This window comes from Rhinopithecus bieti, unplaced genomic scaffold (assembly GCF_001698545.2).
Source record: "Rhinopithecus bieti isolate Rb0 unplaced genomic scaffold, ASM169854v2 scaffold_39746, whole genome shotgun sequence".
NCBI lineage: Eukaryota > Metazoa > Chordata > Mammalia > Primates > Cercopithecidae > Rhinopithecus > Rhinopithecus bieti.
In genome coordinates, this window is record NW_016816960.1 from 1,380,400 (window position 1) to 1,399,359 (window position 18,960).

General features: G+C 60.8%; 1 protein-coding gene and 1 long non-coding RNA gene across 2 annotated transcripts in view; one reads left to right on the forward strand and one right to left on the reverse strand.

Annotated features, from left to right (window-relative positions):
- Positions 1-714: 714 nt before the first annotated feature.
- Positions 715-18,960, reverse strand: part of NBEAL2 (neurobeachin like 2) — a 30,086-nt gene continuing 11,840 nt past the window's right edge. Inside the window, 47 exon segments of the mRNA XM_017855715.1 lie at positions 715-1,199; positions 1,294-1,429; positions 1,762-1,910; positions 1,989-2,147; positions 2,244-2,360; positions 2,582-2,676; positions 2,781-2,953; positions 3,128-3,237; positions 3,324-3,413; positions 4,585-4,701; positions 4,772-4,869; positions 4,971-5,088; positions 5,187-5,296; positions 5,415-5,545; positions 5,711-5,851; positions 5,936-6,060; positions 6,412-6,507; positions 6,608-6,924; positions 7,025-7,185; positions 7,678-7,813; positions 7,906-8,030; positions 8,185-8,342; positions 8,468-8,617; positions 8,700-9,059; positions 9,153-9,290; positions 9,541-9,700; positions 9,800-9,978; positions 10,568-11,083; positions 11,256-11,341; positions 11,497-11,656; positions 11,854-12,012; positions 12,094-12,256; positions 12,433-12,535; positions 12,771-12,930; positions 13,311-13,444; positions 13,572-13,746; positions 13,959-14,051; positions 14,171-14,253; positions 14,412-14,733; positions 14,956-15,075; positions 15,161-15,293; positions 15,374-15,696; positions 15,699-15,826; positions 15,829-15,979; positions 16,458-16,556; positions 16,987-17,070; positions 18,453-18,533. Of these exon segments, the coding sequence (XP_017711204.1) occupies positions 1,098-1,199; positions 1,294-1,429; positions 1,762-1,910; positions 1,989-2,147; positions 2,244-2,360; positions 2,582-2,676; positions 2,781-2,953; positions 3,128-3,237; positions 3,324-3,413; positions 4,585-4,701; positions 4,772-4,869; positions 4,971-5,088; positions 5,187-5,296; positions 5,415-5,545; positions 5,711-5,851; positions 5,936-6,060; positions 6,412-6,507; positions 6,608-6,924; positions 7,025-7,185; positions 7,678-7,813; positions 7,906-8,030; positions 8,185-8,342; positions 8,468-8,617; positions 8,700-9,059; positions 9,153-9,290; positions 9,541-9,700; positions 9,800-9,978; positions 10,568-11,083; positions 11,256-11,341; positions 11,497-11,656; positions 11,854-12,012; positions 12,094-12,256; positions 12,433-12,535; positions 12,771-12,930; positions 13,311-13,444; positions 13,572-13,746; positions 13,959-14,051; positions 14,171-14,253; positions 14,412-14,733; positions 14,956-15,075; positions 15,161-15,293; positions 15,374-15,696; positions 15,699-15,826; positions 15,829-15,979; positions 16,458-16,556; positions 16,987-17,070; positions 18,453-18,533 (7,224 nt within the window). The 3' untranslated portion in view covers positions 715-1,097.
- LOC108517649 (uncharacterized) lies at positions 11,660-12,662 on the forward strand. The gene is made up of 3 exons (XR_001882174.1): positions 11,660-11,727; positions 12,089-12,214; positions 12,489-12,662. It is a non-coding gene; the product is annotated as an uncharacterized LOC108517649 (long non-coding RNA).

Genomic DNA, 18,960 nt, shown 5'->3' on the forward strand with positions numbered 1-18,960 from the left:
CCCACGAATACGCACACATAATGCAACCACCCTGCACACTCACACCACCCTGACTTCTCACACGCCGACACCAGCACACACACCACCTGCAGGATCACGAGTCTGGAGATGTGGGACAGAGAGGCAGCCCCCGGCTCCCTCCGCTCAGCAAGGGCTCTGCCCCTAACTCCTCCTGACCGGTGGCCGCCAGGATGGATCCACTTAGCAGGGCAGGACCGAGCCCTCCGAGAAGACAACGTGGAGTCTCTGGGGTGGTTCTGGCCCCCAACCCCAACCTCGCGACCACAGCGGTGCCACAGGGCGGCCCAAGAAATAGGCAAGACAATGAGGGGGCAGGGCCAAGCTGGAGGGGCGCGGCCTCAGGTCTTGTCGCCCCCCACCCCCCCCCGGCGAAGGAATGCAAACGCGCTTGCGGGACGCCTGGCCGGGTTGCGGTCTTGGACGAATGGCGTGCGAGGGCGAACCGATGAAGAGATGAAATCTTGGGGAAACCACGAGCCGGGGCGAGATGTGGGGCAGGGGCTGCACGGCCGGGGAAACTGAGGCCCCAGTTCAGCGACGGCCACGCGGAGGGGGGCGAGTGATCCCAGAGGGGGTCACGGGCCAAGGGAACGCGAGCCAGGCCAGACTGAGACCGCGACCCTTGGACGGTGGCTACGGCAGTCCGAGACACCGCGCGCGCGCGCGCACGCACGTACAGTCGGAGACGGAGCAGCTACAAAACTAGGCCAGGTTTATTGCCGATAAGGGAGAACCGGGGCCGCCGTTAGGAATTAAGGCCACAGGCGGCCCTCGTGCTCTGACGAAACGGGGACTTGGAAGCCGGGGAACCCCGCCCCAGACTGTGCAAAAAGTGCTGCTGCGGCCGCAGACGCCAGCGCCGGCTCTCAGGGCTGCCCCTCAGCCGGCGAGGGGCGGGACTTCCGCCCGCCAATCCCTGAGGGAGTAACATCGCCCGCCAATACCTGAGCTGGGCAGGGTGGGGCCCCGCCCACCCCCTGGGTGGCCCACCCCGGGGTGTTCCCACCGACTTCTGGGCGGTGCCTTCCGGGCCAAGCCCGTCGGGGGCGGGGCCCGAGCAGCCGGACGGGCCAGGTTCAGCGCGCATCGGCAGGGTTGTATTCCGTCTCTCCCGAGGACACCTGGGAGATCCGCCGCGAGGACCGCCACAGCTTCCGCGCGAACTGGCTGCTGCGCACCTGGTGGGCGTAAGGGTTGAGTAGGGTCAGCTAGGACCGCCGCGCTGCGCCCCGCGCCGTTTGAGGGGCCTCCCCACCCCCGCCCCATCCTCACCTCAGAGGGCTGCCCGGCGCCCACCACGATGAGCTTGCCGTCCTCCAGGCCCACCAGCACGTGGCTGCGCTCCTTGGTCACCGCCACGCTGCGGATGGCCACCTTCATGGGCAGGGGAGGCGCGGCCGGGAGCAGTCTGGAAGGGAGAGGGGATATACACCAACTTGCGACTGCAAGGGGGCTTTGCGACCAGCAGATATCCCTTATCCCATATACCCTCTCTGTCCTCATTTTAAGGATGGCTAAATTGAAACTCTTATACACAAAGAAATCTCCCACAACTGTGGCTAAGAGGAGGCCCAGGGCAAGACCTCCCCATGGGAAGATGAGGGGACAGGTAACAAACCTTGAAATATGTGCCCACAAACGTGTATGGTGTGTGGATTCCTAGGGGGAATCCCCCCCTTTATTCTACACCAATGACCACCACCTTCAGGGGCCATGAACTCATAAATGGGGGAGGCTTACGTGTTTAGTTGGAGGATGTGCAGGGCGCACTGGGCGGTGCCCAGCAACACAAAGTCCTCTGTCACCGTCAGGGCTGTAGGCTGCTCTGCCAGGGGCAGTGAAGCCCGCAACTTCCCATTGACCGAATACAGGTGCAAGGAGTAGGTGACCTGGAGGAAGCAGGGAGTGTCAGCAAGGCCAGGATCCCAACTGCCCCTCCATCTTTGTTGGGTACCCTTTCCCCATACCTGGGCCCCAGGACGTTCCCACGCTGAGCTCTGTACCACAATCTGGCCTTCGGACCCCAATGCCAGGTGGAAAATAGGTCCAGGCACTGAGGCACTCGGAGGCTGTAGTGTTGCCACAAACTGGCCACGGCGTACAGTGTGTATGATCACAGTTCCATCCTGCAGGAAGGCAACTTAGGGTCCTGGGCAGGAATCTGGGCTCCAGGGGGATTGCCCAGCAAACTCACCCTCCCCAGGGCACATGCATACACACACCTCAGATCCAGACACAGCCATGTCAAGTTCAGTGTTGATGGCCACACAGCTCACTGCAGCCCCATGCCCATACAGGACCTGCACAGGCTTTGGTGCCAGGCCTACTGACAGACCACCCTGTGGACAACCAGGGTTGGCTTAGGACTGGCCCCTGAGGCTCAGGAAACGAAGGCCTTGTCCAAGACTAGAGAGCTGGAGGGTCAAGGAACCCCAGACTTGCTCATGGTAGCAAAGGGAAGGGAAAGACAGGAGGGCAGGACTGGAAGCCACCGAGGGATGGATGGGCTGTAGGTCTGGGCTATGGGGACCCCACACAGCTGCCCACCCACCAGGCACACCTGATGCAGGAGCCGCCACACCATGCATGTGGTGTCCCGGGAGCCTGAGATGAGGTAGATGCCACAGGTGTCCAGTGCAAGGCAGGTTACTACATCTGCACGGTAAGGGGAGGGTACAGGCAGAATGGAGGAGTCACATCCGCCCTGGCCAGCCTCAGAACCCGGCCCCATACCTGCGTGCCTCCAAGGCTGTTCATACCAAGGTGGCGGCTGAGCTGGCTCAACAGCTTGCCACGGGGTAGTGCAGTCACTCGCAGGCTGCCATCCCAGTGGCCACCGCTGAATAGCAGCTTTCCGTCAGGGGCCACTGCCAGTGCTTGTCCGCTCACACCACTGTCTGGCACCCACGGGCCACTCAGTAGTCGCTGCGTCCTGACCCAGTGAGGGGGATGGCAAGTGAGGCCAGGCCACATGGAAGAGACCCAGGCCCTCAGGGAGCCTGGTCAGACCTTTCCCCTGCAGCTGGCCTACATTCTGATTAGGGAGAGGAATAATTCAGGGTGCAGGGCATTTGTAGCCCACCCCACCCACAGCCCTCTGTCCTACTTGTGGCTGCCCATGGTGGGGTCTTTGCTGAAGCTGAAGTAGTTGCTTATGTTGCGGTCATAGGGCAACCAGCTGTGGGTACCCAGCAGCCCACTGGCACTCACGGTCACCTGCAGGCAGGAGGGAGCAGAGATGGGTTTGTGGCAGAGGCAGAGGGGGAGTGGAGCTGAGCTAGGGCTCTGCACAATGCACTTACCAACAGGTCTGGGGAACCCTGGGTGATGAAGGAGTGGGGCTGCCGGTGGGGGACCAGAGCTAGCACCAGGGGTACACCATCACTGACAACCTGCAGGGACAAGGGCAGGCCTAGCTATGCCTGAGTACTATCAGATTACACTGTCTTCTCCCTGAAGCATCATCCCTTCCTTTACCCTCAGTCCCCAGGGGTCACGAAGTAGGTGTCACAGATGCAGAGGTCCCTCCAAGNCCCAGGCCCTCAGGGAGCCTGGTCAGACCTTTCCCCTGCAGCTGGCCTACATTCTGATTAGGGAGAGGAATAATTCAGGGTGCAGGGCATTTGTAGCCCACCCCACCCACAGCCCTCTGTCCTACTTGTGGCTGCCCATGGTGGGGTCTTTGCTGAAGCTGAAGTAGTTGCTATGTTGCGGTCATAGGGCAACCAGCTGTGGGTACCCAGCAGCCCACTGGCACTCACGGTCACCTGCAGGCAGGAGGGAGCAGAGATGGGTTTGTGGCAGAGGCAGAGGGGAGTGGAGCTGAGCTAGGGCTCTGCACAATGCACTTACCAACAGGTCTGGGGAACCCTGGGTGATGAAGGAGTGGGGCTGCCGGTGGGGACCAGAGCTAGCACCAGGGGTACACCATCACTGACAACCTGCAGGGACAAGGGCAGGCCTAGCTATGCCTGAGTACTATCAGATTACACTGTCTTCTCCCTGAAGCATCATCCCTTCCTTTACCCTCAGTCCCCAGGGGTCACGAAGTAGGTGTCACAGATGCAGAGGTCCCTCCAAGCAACAGGCAGAGACTTTAGGAGGGCATCTCAGAAAGTGGGTGAGAAGCTGGGACAGACATGGAAGATGCTTCCAGAGTATCATGCTTAGTTTCAACCTTGGTCCTCCCACCCTGTTATTCCTTGTCCCCCTAGCCCAAAGGCAGGAAGAGAGGGAAACCTAAAAAAAAGTCAGGCCTGGGGGCAACATTCAGGAATGTTCCTGCCTAGGAAGGCGATGGAAGGGGTCCAAGGACAGATCTCCTCCCTCCTGATCTCCCTAAGGCTTTCAGAGCTTGTTAGGTGAGTCAACACTTTATCCTGGCCCTGATGAAGAGGGCACCCCTCCTGCCCCCATACTCTTCCCATGTTTAGCTCATTTTCTAAGGTGCTTTGAAATCAGTGACCTTGATTAGGATTCCCATCTGCCCCAAGTGGTTGGTAAGGACAGTGGGGTTAAACCCATTTCACATAATATAAAGTTGAGGTCCTGTCTTCCTCTCACCTCTGCGAAGAATGCCTTGAGTTGGTCCAGGTGCTGGAAGATGCTAGGTGAGTTAGTGTCCAGGCGTGCAAGGCGATGGGCTGCTTCCTCAGCTGAGAGCCGAGTTGGATGTGGCTCCTGTGGGCAAGTGGCTGGTCAGCACCATGGCATGGGCATCCCTGGCCACTATCCTCTAAGCTGGCCTTACCTTCAGCAGCTGACAGGGAGTCTGCCCAAAGTTGCTGATAATACCCTCCAGAGCCTTCCGTTCCCGCTCATCTGTCACATGGTCCAGGTCTACAGCCCCTGGGAAGGCAGGCAGAGCAGTCAGGGCTCCCTACGTGCCCTCTGCATCCACCCCTCCTGATCTTGTCCTGGCCCCGACTAGAGTCCAGCACACTGCCCACCCTCATAGGTGCAGTAATAGAAGACATTGAGGGCCTCCTCGGCAGCTGGCCCCCGCTGCTTGTAGCCAAAGATGAGGTCGATCCACTCGTGCAGGTGTGCAGACACATACTCCGACTCCTGGGAGTAGGGAGGCAGCAATCAGTGCAGGGATGGCTGACCCCCCATGACCTTCAGAACCCCAGCTGCCTGCCATTTGCCTGTGGTTGCTTCCTCACCAGAGCCTGGCGGTGCTGCTGGATGAAGTCCTCAGGAGAGCTGGCCCACGGGGGCAGCACTACATCGCCCACCTTCTCGTTGGTCAGCTGGAGACAGCCCAGGTCAAAACCTGGCACAAAGGACTGGGTCAGCTGTCTCCCTGTCCATCCCAACTGCCCCCTGGCCACTCCACCATCTGCTCTCCATCCCCACACCTGCCCGCTCCAGTGCCAGCACCTCACACCTACCGTTCTGGTTCTCCAGGAAGTCAGGAAAGTAGAAGAATTCTGGGATGAGCTCCTTCACATCGGCGGGGCTCTCCAGACGTGCCTGCCAGGCTGCCGCCACCGAGTGGAACTGCCGGTCGGAGCAGTCAAAGCTGGGGGAGGGGCATGGGGCCAAGGTGAGGTGGGGAGAACGGGGACAGGGAGGGAGATGCTGTGGCTGGAGGGAGGAAGGGAGCCAAGGGTGGGCCCAGGATGTGGGGAGGACCAGCCTCCTCCCCTTGTCTGCCCCCCAGTCTGCCCACCAGACTGGGCTGTACCGGCCACTCTGCAGCTGGACGTGCAGGGAGGTGAAGGGCTCCACGCGGATGAGGTAGTGCATCACGCCTGCTGCATTGGAGTAGTGGGTGCCATAGTGGAACTTGTCAATAGTCCCCGCTGGGTCCTCAAAGCTTTCATACCTGGGGCCACAGTTGGACATGTCAGCAGAAGCCCTCCCCTCGCCTTTCCCTACCCGCTAAGCCCAGCCCTGCCCGCATGCTCACTTCTCCCTCACGAGCTGGGCATGCTTGGGGTTCACCACACCGATGGGCTTAGACAGGTCCCGGAAGACGGCTGGGTTGCTGAGGTCCAGGGTTGGGGACACGTAGTCCTGCAGGACCCAGGGGAACTGGCCGCCCACCCGAGCAGGGGCTGCATGAGGGCCCTGATGGCTTACCAGCCCACCCTGCCCTGCCCTCACCCTCACCCTCACCCTCAAGAAGGCAGGCACAGAACCTGCCCACAGGTTGGGGGAGCACCACTTGGAGGGGTCACAGGGGAGCAAGACAGACTGTCCTGGAACAGGATTCCTTTTGAGGAATAGAGGCTAGGTGGGGAGGGGAAGGGAGTGAGGCTGGGGACCTCTGGGGGTTGGCAGGGAACAGAGGCCAGGTCTTCATTGGCACACCTACACTTGGGGGAACCAAGGGCTGATAGGTCAGAGGGGCAGGGGTGGAGGGGTGCAGAGTGAGGCCCTCACCACAGGGTACTGAGACAGGTCATTGTAGGTCCGCCCCGCAATGGTGTTGAGTTGCATCAAGTACTCGAAGTTGGATATCTCACGCTGTACCCATTTCTGGGGACAGGGGCAGACAAGATGTGAGCCAGGTGGGCTGTCCAGCACTGCCCCCGATTCAGGGTCCCAGCTTCACATCCCTCACACTCCGGGCTCTCACCTGTGTAAGGCCTGAGGCACGCAGCATCTCCTGGGGGGAGCGGCTGCTTAGGTAGCCTTGAGACGGGGGCCGTAGGCGCAGGAGCCACGAGTACACCTGGTTCCGTACCTGGGTGTGGGGTGGGATGGGGCCAGGCTGGGGCCTGGGAGTCTGGCTAGGAGATGAGGCTGGGGTCGTGCCCACCTTGCATGGGAAGTTGAGGAAGTAGTTGGCCTGATCGATAAAGAAGAGCTCAAGTGCTGAACGGCGCAGGTTGAAACGCCGCAGGTGGACCTCACGCAGCTGGGCCAGTGGGCGCCGGAAATCATAGCCAATGCCTATGGGGAGGAACAGCAGGTACAGGAGTCACTCACCCCAGGCCCACCCAGACCTCAGCCATTCCCTGCCATCTTCCCAACCCACACCACCAGGACGCACCCTCCTCGGTTTCGACACGCTCAGTGCTGCCATCGTAGAAGTACACATTCTGTGTGGTGACCTCCAACAGCCCTGGGACCACAGCCACTACCGTCACCAGCTGGCACTCGGCTGACAGCACCAGCTTCTCACGCTGCTCATCCAGTTCTGCTGCCTCCATCCTAAAGACCAGCAACCCACCTCAGGCTCTAGGCTCTGGGACCCCCTTCTTCACAAGCCCAAAGGGCATCTAAGTGCCATTGAGTCATGGGGTATATACTCTCATGACTCCCAGGACTCCCAGAGATGGGGAGGGCCTGTCTAGGGTCCAGAACCTACTGGTCCCAGCCCCTGTCCCCAGCCTGCCACCCACTAGGCTTCTGAATATTTTGCCAGGATGCCAACCCTTGTCCCCTGCTCCCCTCACCCAGCCCCTGCCCACTCCCTGGGCCCCCTTCCCGCTCTGGTTTGTTTCTCAGTGCTGTCCTCGGGTGCCTGGCTGTTAAAAGAGCATCTCAGCCCTGTTAGGAGACTTTCCCACCCCCCATCTGGCTTTGGACAGTCCCTTCAGGGGGATGTAGCAGAAGAGGGAGTTGATCCCACAGAGGCATGCACACACTGGAGCAGACCCCTTGCCCACCACCCCAGTCCGATCTCTCCAGGGCCCCACTCACGGGGTCTCCAGCTCAGCCAGCTCGTCCTCGCCGAGCTGGTCCTCCTGCAGCTCCTCGGGTGGGGTGCTCACTTTGGCCTCTTTGGTCACTGCCAGAGGCAGTGAGGCCTCCTCGGTGGGTGTCAGGGGAACCTCACCTGCAAGGGGCCAAGCGTACTCAGATGAAGCAAGGCAGGACGGGACGCAGGACAGTCGAGTTGGGTGGACCCAGCTCAGCACACTCCCTCACCCAGATTGTCGCGGAGGGCACTGGCTTCCAGGTGAGGGTCGAAGTGATGGTTGGGCACCAGCTTCAGACGCATGCGTGAGTATGTCTCAGTGCTGGACAGTTTCCAGCGGAGGGTGGGAGGGTCCCTGCAGAATGTCCCCCAGGTCATGGGTCGGTAGAAGGCTGTAGACACCTCCATCCCTCCCTGGCCTCACCCCAAAGGCAGTCTGGAGTTCCAGGTGACACCCTCCCTGCCAAGTCCCACCCCTCCACAGTGACACTGCCTCAAGCCCGGCCCACCTCAGCGCCCATGCCCCACATGGGCTGGCGAGCTGGCGCCACAGTGTGCCCCAGTGCAGCAGGGCCGTGGAGTGCTGCGCTGCCTGCTGCTTCAGCGCTGCCGTGTAGCGCAGCCCCTCCAGGCGTGCCCGCCTCTGCGCAGGTTCCAGCACCAGCTCCTAGGGTGGGGGAAATAGGTCAGTCCCCTGGCTGCTGCCTGTCCTACCCCTATTTCTCCACCTTGTGAGCCATCTCCTGGGCACATGTGTGGATCAGTTTCCCATCCCCATCCCAGGTGGCACACCTGGAAGGCCCGACGACTCTGGGCCCGCTCCCGCTGGCGCCGCTGCCCACTGCTCATGAGCATGTCATAGCAGGCATTCCAGAAACCTGACATAAGATCGTGGCTCTTAGCATACGTGTCCATTTCGAACTGGGACATGGTTGGCTGCACCTGGAGGATTGGTCAGAGGAGAACAGTGCTCGATATGGGTCCCAGTCCCCACTCCTCTTCCTGGGCCCCCACCTCCAGGCACCTGTTTGTCGATGAAGTGGCGCCATTCGGGTGTGGCACAAAAAGCCTGGAAGTCTTCAAAGAAGGTGGGGCTGCCATTGGTGGGTGGCAGGGAGGGTAGTCCCCACTGCAGCCCCAGCGGCTCATAGGCACGGTCTAGCAGCGTGCGCACCAGCGGCACCAGCCAGGAGCAGCGCTCTGCAGCTGCTGTGGCTGCAGGTGGGGGCCCTGCCTTATCAGTGGCTGACTGGGAGGAAGAGGTGTTCAGCGCCCGCCCCAGTGCAGCCTCCAGCTTGGAGAGCACATAGCAGGCTTCCTCGCGGCGGGCTGGCACTGCAGTCTGTAGCAGCATGTGCAATCTCACGTAGGCCTGGGCATGCAGCTGAGGGTGCAAGAGAGATGAGTGGCACCCAGCCACTCTTGGAGCTCCCCACACCTCCCATGCCCCCTGCCCCCATGCTCACCCTGTGCTCACCTGTGGGTCTTCCAGCAGGATGTAACCAAGCACAAGCCGCAGGCCAATCTGTGCCATCTCACGGAGATCAGCTGTGCCGTTGGCCAGGTGGGGCCAGGCTCCCAGGCGATCAAGTAGGCTGCATACACCTTCAAAGAGCTGCCACAGACAACAGGTTCCCAACAGACATCACCAGGGGAGGCCAGGAGTCCATGGAAAGAGAGCAGAGTAAAGTTTGCGCTGGGGGCGAGGTAGGGTTTGTGCACACAGGCAAGTCCACGCTCACAGGCATTCATGCTGATGCACCCACAACTGCACACGTGTATCCATCCACCTCCCAGACCAGATCCCTGCAGCCTTGCGTGAACCTGAGTGTTCATGTGGCTCACGCCTCTCTGAGGGGCCGCACCTTCTCACTCCACAGTTCCTGGTTACCATGGCCTTCAGCACACAGGAAGTCCTGCAGCAGACGTAGCAGCCAAAGCACCTGCTGGGTGAGGCTGGCCAGGACCCCCACGGGGGCCTCCTTGATGTCGGTCAGGGCTGACTCCAGCATCATCTCCAGGAGGCTGGCGGGTGAGTGGGGAACTCAAGGGTCTACCTGACTGTCTTCTTTCCTTCCCCCGAGGCTCCCTGAAGCCCCTCCCACTCCAGACTTGCCCTCTCACCTGCGCTTGATGCAGTCTGGTGGGCGCACAAGTGTGGCTGAGGCCCCCAGCTGGGTGAGCACCGAGAAAACCTGGCCACGCTCCCGCCAGGCAGCCTCATCGCTGCCTTCCACACCGCGCCACGTCACCGAGAACAGCACATTGGTGAGCAGATTGCACAACTCTTCCTCAGAGGTTTGCTGTGGGCACAGGTGGGTGATGTGGGCATGGGTTGTGGGCCGCAGAGGAATCAGGCTGATGCCCATCCATCCCCAGTCAGCACCCTCCTGGGGTAGCCACCCAGGAGGCAGAGCATTTGGCTAACAGTGAGCCTGGCACTAAGGGCCTGGAAGAACAGTTTAGGGGTCTCAGCTACTACCTGAGTTCCAGGCAGAATCCTGGGGTCTCACCAGACTCCCAAGAAGAGATGAGGCAGTTCACATAGAACGAGCGGAGGCCCATCCCCAAACCCAGAAGCCCAGGGCAGGGCCATCGGCGTTTACTGCCCTTGGACCCTCTGAGGTCTCTGCCCTACAGACCCTCTTGAGGGCCCTTCTGAAGCGCGGCTGGTGTCACCCACTCTGGCTCGTCATGACTCGCCCTGTTCCAGGAGCCCTCTGGGAACACAACTGGAGATGAGAGCTATGATGGGACAGCAACAGGCCTGACTGGCAGTGCCACCTGGTCAGACAGGGCCACACCTTTGGAGAGGCTACACTGCCAGCCCTGTGTAACAGAAGTGTCCTCCCTTGGGTACCATGCAGTTGGCAGGGAGGGGGTGGGGCCCACCTCACCTGTGGGGTTGCCTGCCGTGTTCGAGTATCATCCGCCTAATGGTGGGAGGCTGCCGTCCTCCAGTACATTGGAGAGACTGGAGCTGTGGCGGCCAGCGGCAGCAGGAAAGGGCCTCGGCCCATCCAGTGGGGAAGGAGTGCCAGGCTGGCTGGCTGGAGTAAGAGTACCACTGCTGCCGCCACCACCAGCAGTGTTGGCTGATCCTACACTAGACCGTTCCAGGCCCAGGTCAAAGGGCATGCAGAATGGGGAGAGAGCATGGTAAAAGCCATCAGGGTCAGGGCAGGGGGCCTCTGAGGGCAGGAAGACATCTGAAGGCTCAGCAGGTGACTCAGTGGGTGGCTTGGGTGGGGCTGGCTTGGGGGAGGTGGGTGACTCTGGGGAAGAAGGAGGGGGACTGCCAGCTGTGGCAGCCTCCAGGACATATAGCCGGGTCAGCACATCCTGCCAGCCAGCCTGTCGGGCCAGAAGGCGCACTACATCTGGCTGTCCGTAGATGAGATGGAAGAGCTGCAGGCAAGAGCACAGCACGTGAGGACGCATCCAGCTGCCTGCCCCAGACCCTCATCCGGGGCCTTTGCAGAGGAGGGCTCCAGAGACCCCTCATGAGACAGGCAAGGTGAAGGCCAGAGGGTAGAAGCCACCCTCCCCCTCCCCCAAAGCCTTTACGTCTCTTGCTCACCTGGCGACAGATGTCTAGGCGAACACTGAGGTCAGCCTGGAGGGACAGCTGTACCACAGCCAGCAGATCTGAGAGGTTCAGGCAATCTGGGGGGATGGGTTGGGGGGACCTGAGGGACTGACCCGACTAGGAAGGGTGGGGCCCAGCTCTGGCCCCTATGCTACTACCTTCCTTCTTCCTGCCTGCCTGCCCTGTTTTTCTGACATGTCACCCCCTCCACTTGGCTGTAACCAGGTTGTACCTGCCCCCAGGAACAGCTTGTAGAGGCCCTGGCAGAGCTGCGGGGAAACAGTCCCCTCAGGCAAGCAGGCAATCAGACCCTGGAGACCACACTCCCGCAGCCGGAGGCGCTGGCGGCTCCGCTCAGGTAGCCGCTCGTTCTGCTGCAGTCTGCGCAGGATCTGTGTGGGGGTCATCGGAGGACTGTCATCATGTGGAAGGAGTTACTGTAGGAGGGGAAGTCACCGTGCAGGTGTGTGGCTCAAGAGGTCCTTGAAGACAGCTTCATCTGCTGGCCCAAGGCCTGCTGTACCTCCCTGAACCCCAGGCAGGGGCCCCAGTGAATGGGATGCCAGGGGAGGGAATCGGCTGGGTGTACCTTGCAGACTCGATCGGGCAGCAGGGGCAGTGACCCTGGCCGCACTAGCAGGGCCAGCAGCACTTCGAGGTTCCCTGGCTCCAACAGAAAGATAGCCAAGGACTCCTGCGCTGGGGAACCGTGCAGCAGGGCCAGCAGCAGGTCCAGCGCACCCGCCACCTAGGGATGCAGAGTCTCACACTGTGCCAGGCCCCCATGCCCCCCTCACCCAAGCCTCCCCTTCCCCAACCTCCAGCCTACCTGGCCATCATCGCCTGTGGCTGCCAAAAAGCTCAGCATGATCTGCGTGACCTGCACGTCATCTGCTGAGAGGCTCCGCACCAGGAACTCCCTTGCCAGGCCCAGGAGGGAGGTCTGCACGGTGCGTAGGTCATCAGCAGCCAGGGGGCGCTCCCGCTGCGGGCTGGCAGGTCAGCAGGCACACCCAGCCAGGTCCGGAGAAAGGTGGGGAGAGAGGGGGAGAGAGGGGGAAGGAGGGTGGGCAGGTGAGTCAGGTAAGCGCACCGCCCAGTCCCCAAGGCCAGAGGCCGCTGTGTCAGCGTCAGCCCCCCATGGCCCATCTGGCCCCACTGGCCTCACCTGTAGTGGGTGCGCAGGGCATCCAGGATAAACTGGACGCCGTACTTCTTCCGCAGCTTCTGTCTGTGCTCCCGAACTATGCTGGACATGTACTGGATGTGGCCTGAGCAGGAATGAGCAGGAGCTCAGGCCACTAGCCTGAGCTGGGCCCTTCAGATCCTCCAGGCCAGGGCCATGCGCCTGTCAGACTTCCAGGGCAGGGTCATAGTCCCTTCAGCCACCCCATGACATTCTGGATTCCTATCAGGTGAGTCCCTCAGATCCCCCAGAGCAGGGTTCTAACTTCTCAGTGCTCAGCCACCCTATGGCCAGCCCCTTGCTCAGGTCCTCACACCTACCGAGGCGCACGGCGAAGTCACTGAGGGTCCAGAGGTGAAAGTTGAAGAGCAAATGCTGGTAGAGTAGGTACAGGAGGGGCCCGCTGCCCTCAGCCACCACTTGCTCCATCAGCAGCTGGGCGGACATGAGCACGTTCATGTCCATGGCCCAGCTGGGGACCTGGGGCGAGACAGGAGCTGGAGTGAGGGCTCAGGCTCTGCCCACCTGCTGTCTGAACTTTTCAGCTGCCACCCTTCCCTGCACAGCCATGACGGCCACAGACATGGCCACCCACCTGCTCAGAACCCTTTGGGGGCTCCCTGCCACCTCTGACATGCAAGCCTCCTGCCTGCTGTGCGGGTCCCCACCCCAACCTGTGCTAGGCCTTTCCCCAAATCTTCCAGATCCAACCCTGCTCGGCCTTTCAGGGCCCACTCAAGTTTCAACTCTCCCAGGAGGTTCTCCATGACTGACAGGGCAGCAGGTTCCCCACTCAGTCCCCTCGGTCAGACAGGCTGACCATATCCCTAATCCCCCATGCCTGCCCCACCAGGTCCTACCTTTCGCAGGAGGGCCCCGATGATGGCAGGCCCCTGGCACTGCACCAGGCTCTCTTGGTTCACCATGTGACCCTGAAGGAAGTTCCGCAGCATCAGCAGAAAAGCAGCCACTGCGTTCCTCTCCATCCGTTCCTCTGCCAGCCACCAGGAAGGGGACAGAGGTGCGTCAAGGGCCTGCCAGTGGCCAGGAGACGTTGGGCACTCCACCCCCCTACCATGCCAAGATTCCTGCCCCATAACATAGGCACCAGGAACACTTACCTGAAGATTTACCCAATGGGAGAACCAGGCCCTGGGTTTTGTGGCCAGAGGTCAGTTCAGGACCCACGAGGTCATGCGTTTCAGCTGGACTTGCCTCAGCCTCTTTGGGCTGTGCAGCTACTTGCTCCAGCAGGGGCAGCAGGGCACCCATACCCCCAACGCAGTTCACCACATCCTGGGGGAAGGAGGATGGCAGTGAGGGGGGCCTTCCAGTCAGTTTCCTGCCCTGCTTCACCCCAGCAGACCACCCACAAGGGAAATTTTGCTCTCTCGAGCTGGACTGTCCAAACCCTCCCCAGGCACAGCGCTGCTCCCCAGCCGACTCCGAACACACATGTGCCCCATGTTCATGCCTCCTGCACACACCACCCACATGTGCTCACAGACCTTCACATCCCAGGTCTCCACTCTGTGGCCCGTCAGGCGCCCATCGAGCCCATGACTGGGGGACAGGTCCAGGCAGATGTTGTTCTTACAAGCCTAGGGATAGGGGAATGGGCAGGCAGCCGGGGTCAGAGGGAGGAGGGGGTGGCAGGCAGAGTGTGGGAGCTGGGAAGTAGCACAATCAAGCCAACCACTCCCCTGGGGCCCCCAAATACCTGAGGTGAGTAATGGAGGAGCAGCCTGGTGCTGAGCTCATGCAGCTCCCCCTCAGGCTTGAAGGGTGCCATCTCATTGGGCCCTGGGAGGTGGGCAGGGGGCTTCAGACCTTGCTAGACCTCTGGCCAAACCCCGTCCAGAGCCTGCCTGACCAGAGGAGAGACCCCCAGAGATGCCTTCTCACCCCTGGACCCCTAGCTTCTGGCCTGGGGCTGGGGAGAGATGAAGGATGCTGCATACCCAGGGTGCACAGGGTCCACAGAGCCGTCGCCTGCAGGGCTTCGTGAAAGATGGCCACAGTCCCCAGCTCACCCTCCAGGGACGTGGGACTGCCCCACCGAGTGTCCTGGGTGCCTGCGAGGGTAGAGTCGATGCTGCCCTCCTGCAGGGGGGCCACCAGCCCGGACCCCCAGCCAAGCCCCGTGGAGGCTGGGACTGACTGGGAGCGGGTGAGGGCGGGGTGAGTGTAGGCCAGGGTGGCGGGGACTGGTGGCATGGGCAGCCCCGTGGTGGTGGTCGTTGTGCGGTGCCCAGCGGAGCCGATACAGCAGGAGGAGAAAGGCTGTGGGACCGGGGTTGGGGGAGCGGTCAGGTCACAGCAGAACCTGGGGCTCCGCCTACATGCAGTTCCTCACAGTGACCCCCATGGCTGCATGGGCCCTAGTGGCTAAAGTCCAAGGCCTGTGGGGCAGCATGAGACACAAGGGCTCCAGGCCACACCCTGCCCACTGTGTTCCAAGTCCCCCCATCTATCCAAGGCCTCCCCAAACCTTGCTTGGCACACCTCACTGAGGGAGGGGCAGCGAAGGGGTGCTGTCTTGACCAGATGGCCGTCTTTGTAGACATGGACCAGGTTCTGGCTGAAGGGCCGGCGCCCAGGCACATGGACGATAGCCACGCAGTGCTAGAACAGAAGCCTCATGTTAGGCCATACTTGGGACTCAGGACCCCTCTCTCTACTGGGCCACATGAGAAGAATGGGGTCTCACCCAGGCAGAGTCGGCAAAGGACACTTCAGGCAAACTCATGGTCAAGTACTCCTTCCGTGTGCACACAGCCACCACCAGGGTCCCGGCCGCTGTGAAGAAGGCCTCAAACCCTGAGCCGCTGCTGGTGAAGAAGCTGGGGGCAGGCGAGCCAGTTATGTCTGCTTGTTCCTGCTCACCCTGGCAGGAGGTCCCTGGCCCCTGGCAGTCACCCACCTGTACAGCTGCTTTCGCTGGAGTGGTCGGGTGGGGGCAGGGGTAGGTGCTATATCCATGGGGTGCAGACAAAGCCAGGCATGAAAGGTGAAGCCAGGCCCTGGCCATCGCTGCACAGGGGGTACCATGATGCCCGCCATGCTGGGCGTGAGGTCAAAGTAGCGTAGAGAGCGTGCAGGGCCCTGGTGCCTGGCCATGCCTGATAATGAGCGGATGACAGCACCTGCGTGTCGGGCCTTTCCAGCCTCGGCTCCACCTGGTCCCGAGTCCAATCCTGGCGGAGGGCGCGAGCAGTTGTGAGCGCAGCCCCACGGCCTTATTGTTATACACGGCCCAGTGCTTGCTAGCAGTGTGCCAGCAGTTGCTCTTGGCAGCGGGCCTCCAGGGCTAGCCCTGTGCTTGTAGTGTCTCCAAACAGGGCAGCCCACTCATGGCCTGCCTGCACACAGGTGCACGGCTGGCAGGCAGCTGTCACAAGAGCCACCTGAGGCGGTTGAGCCGCAGCTCAGCGGTGGGCAATGACGGCAGCCACTGCACCAGCACCAGTATCGGCTGCTCGTTATGGATTGGTGGAGGTGGGCACATGCTGTGGTCACCCTCCACAGCCTGTGGGTGGACAGAATAACAGTCCCTGGTCAGTTGTGGCACCCTGTCAACAGTAGGACTTTCTGGCTCCATTTACTTGCCTACAGCAGCAGTCAGCAACATGATCTACCCCATCCTGCCCACAGGTTGTGTGTGAGGCTCAGGAAAGTCAGAGGGGCACAGATGACGATCACTACTACTAAGAATCCTTCAGTACTGTGAATCCCTCAACCTTAGTTTTCAGCCTGGGTTGGCCTAACCCCTAACTGCATGTTCCTAAGATAATCCTGGGGCTTGCTAACATGCAGTTGCTTCCGGGATCCCTACAGGGCCGGAATCCTCATTCCAGTGACACTGACAGACATGGCCAGGCTACAGGTCACACTATGTACTGGCCGCAGTCAACATGGTCCCCCAGGGTGGAAAGCTCACCATCTGTGGTAACCCTGACTCAGTTCTGGTTGCCTTTGGGACCCTGGTCCCAAGCCCCTTCCCTCACCATGTTGAGCAGCTCTTGCAACAGCCGATGGGTGGGGGGACCATGGCTCTGCAGAACCTCCTGCAGGTGAGGGTAGCCGATGCGCTCCTTAAACACCTCCTGTGTAAGGTAGTATGGGGAAGAAGTGAACATATACATGTGCCCCAGGGCAAACTCAGGCCCCGTGGAAACCCTGGAGGGGCATCACGTTTTGCGATTCCCTTGCGTGGCTCCGCCTCTGGGTGACAGTACTGGTGGGCAGTGGGCTGCAGAGGGATGGGGGGGACATGAGTCCATCTCAGAAGGCTCTAGATGGAGGTGGGCCTACAAGTATCCATTCCCCATCCAGCCCTGATAGAGGAGATGCAGCTCCCAGGACAGACTGGCGACCACACCTGCCCAGTGTGCTTTAGGGCAGGGCAGTCACCTCCCAGCTCGCTTTGCTCCAGGGAACAGGATGCTTATAGCCACTGGCCAGGCCTGTTCTGGGGATATGGTCAGTTGAACTCCACCCCGCACCCCGACTAAAGCTGCAGTGCAGCAGCCTCACCTTGGCTGAGGGGGAGTCACTCATGATGCAGGTCAGCACTCTTACTACATGGACTGCAATGGCGTCCGTGTCTTGGTCCAGGACCTTGGGGTTGGGAGGGGCCGTCAGGAGAGGCAGGGGCCAGGGTGTCACAGCTGGCAGCCCCCTGCAGTAAAAAAGGTGCAGAGCCAAGCACCCCAAGGCATGTGGCATGTGCTAGATCAGCAACTCTGTCGGAGCACCAGGCCTTCTACTCCTTGCCCCAATTGCTGTGACCCTATCATGACCTAGGGCCCTCTCTGAGCAGCTCAGCAAGACCCAGGCTAACAAAGGCTGGGAAGGGCCTCACTGGGACAGATTAATGGTGGACACTCTCACTGCACCCTCCAGTCCCCCTTTCTGTGGTGGAGTTAGGGCCCCACCCACAACCTGTCTCCCTAAAGCTAGACACACGTGTACAGACAGGCCAGCAAGTGCCCCATCACCCACAGTGATTGACAGGGGTCAGAGATTCAGGGACAATCAATCACAGGGTGTTAGAACCAAAAGAACCTTCGAGACCTTTAAGTCCCACCTTGCCCTTTCCCCCTAGATCCAGGTGGGGACACTGAGGCTCAGCCTGGCTGAACCTGACAGCCAGAGGCATGCTGCTCCCTCTCCTGCCCCACCCTGAGGGGGTCAGGGGTTGGGAGGGCTTGGAGAGTTTCTCAGCAGGGACTAGGTCATATTTGGCTCCATAGGGCCTTTGGTCCCAACTTTGCCTGACTCCCCAAGTGACCTCAGGCATCAGTCTTCCCCCTCCAGGCCTCAGTGTCCTCATCTGTAAAAACAGAGGGAAGTCACTTTGCCCTGCCTGCTTTGCAGATGAATAGACGTGCAAGCTCTCAGAAAATGACCGTGTGCAGTGAACACATAGGGTTACCTCATGAAGACAGAGCCAGGGTAGGGGCTATGGAGGTCGGGGCCCACAGGTTGAGCCCCCAGAAAGGGTGCCCGCTGTGAAGCTGCCAGCTGACACCCTGCAGCTGCCTACAGCCCACATGCAAGGTGAGTCAGGGAGCATGTCATCAGGGGCTGGCTGGGGGCACCCAGTGACCTGCTGAGGGTGGGTGTAAGAATCTACAGAAAGAAATGGCACCATGAGGGAGACCCCCTTCTCTGTGACTACAGCCAAATCCTTGAGTGTCTGGGCTTCTGTCTCCCCTTCTGAGAAATGAGGTAGGTAGTTGAGTTTCGAAGGTTCTATCCCGCTTGGCACAGCCAGACCCCAACACCCAATCAAACACCAGGCAGGGGATAGACCACCTTCTGTCCTGTTCCCTAGGATGGGGACTTGGAAGGCAGGCAAGACAGCATGGAGGACCCACACCCATTGCTAGACCACACCAGGCCTTACACACATCTGCTCATTCCCCCAGCTATAGTGCAGGAAAAGCTCAAAGAGGAAGTCCTGGGGGTGTCTGAGCTGGTCAGCCCCAGGATGGTACCTTTTGGACATTGGGCTCAGTCAGTAACCGGGTAGCCAGGTCACTGTCCCCCTCAGGGGGCGCCCGGGCCTGCAGGTACAGCTGTGGGCAAGGGGGAGGCACAGGGTGGAGGAGGCAAAGAAGAGAGAGGAGGAAGATGGGAAAGGGCGGGGTTAGAGCAGGACCAGGAGCAGCTGCCAGGTGCCCTGCCTGGCACCAGGGAAGAGTAGGGTGCTGAGCCCCCTGTGCTCTGCTCAGATGGGCAATCGGGGGGATGAGTGGGTGGGAGCAGACACTGCATCTGAAAGCGGTGGTGTGCTCCTCTAGCCCCTGTACTCGGGGCCCGGGAAAGGGAAACAAGGCGCCAGAGCAGCTCCCTTCCTTCCATAACAAGCCCCGCTTCCGTGGGGCACAGAGCTGTCCTGAGCCTCAAGCCCAGTCCTATAGAGGCCCCAAGGGACGGGCCCTTGTCCATGCCCCAGACCCTCCCACTGAACTGCAGGCCATCCCACCAGCTGCAAACAACTGA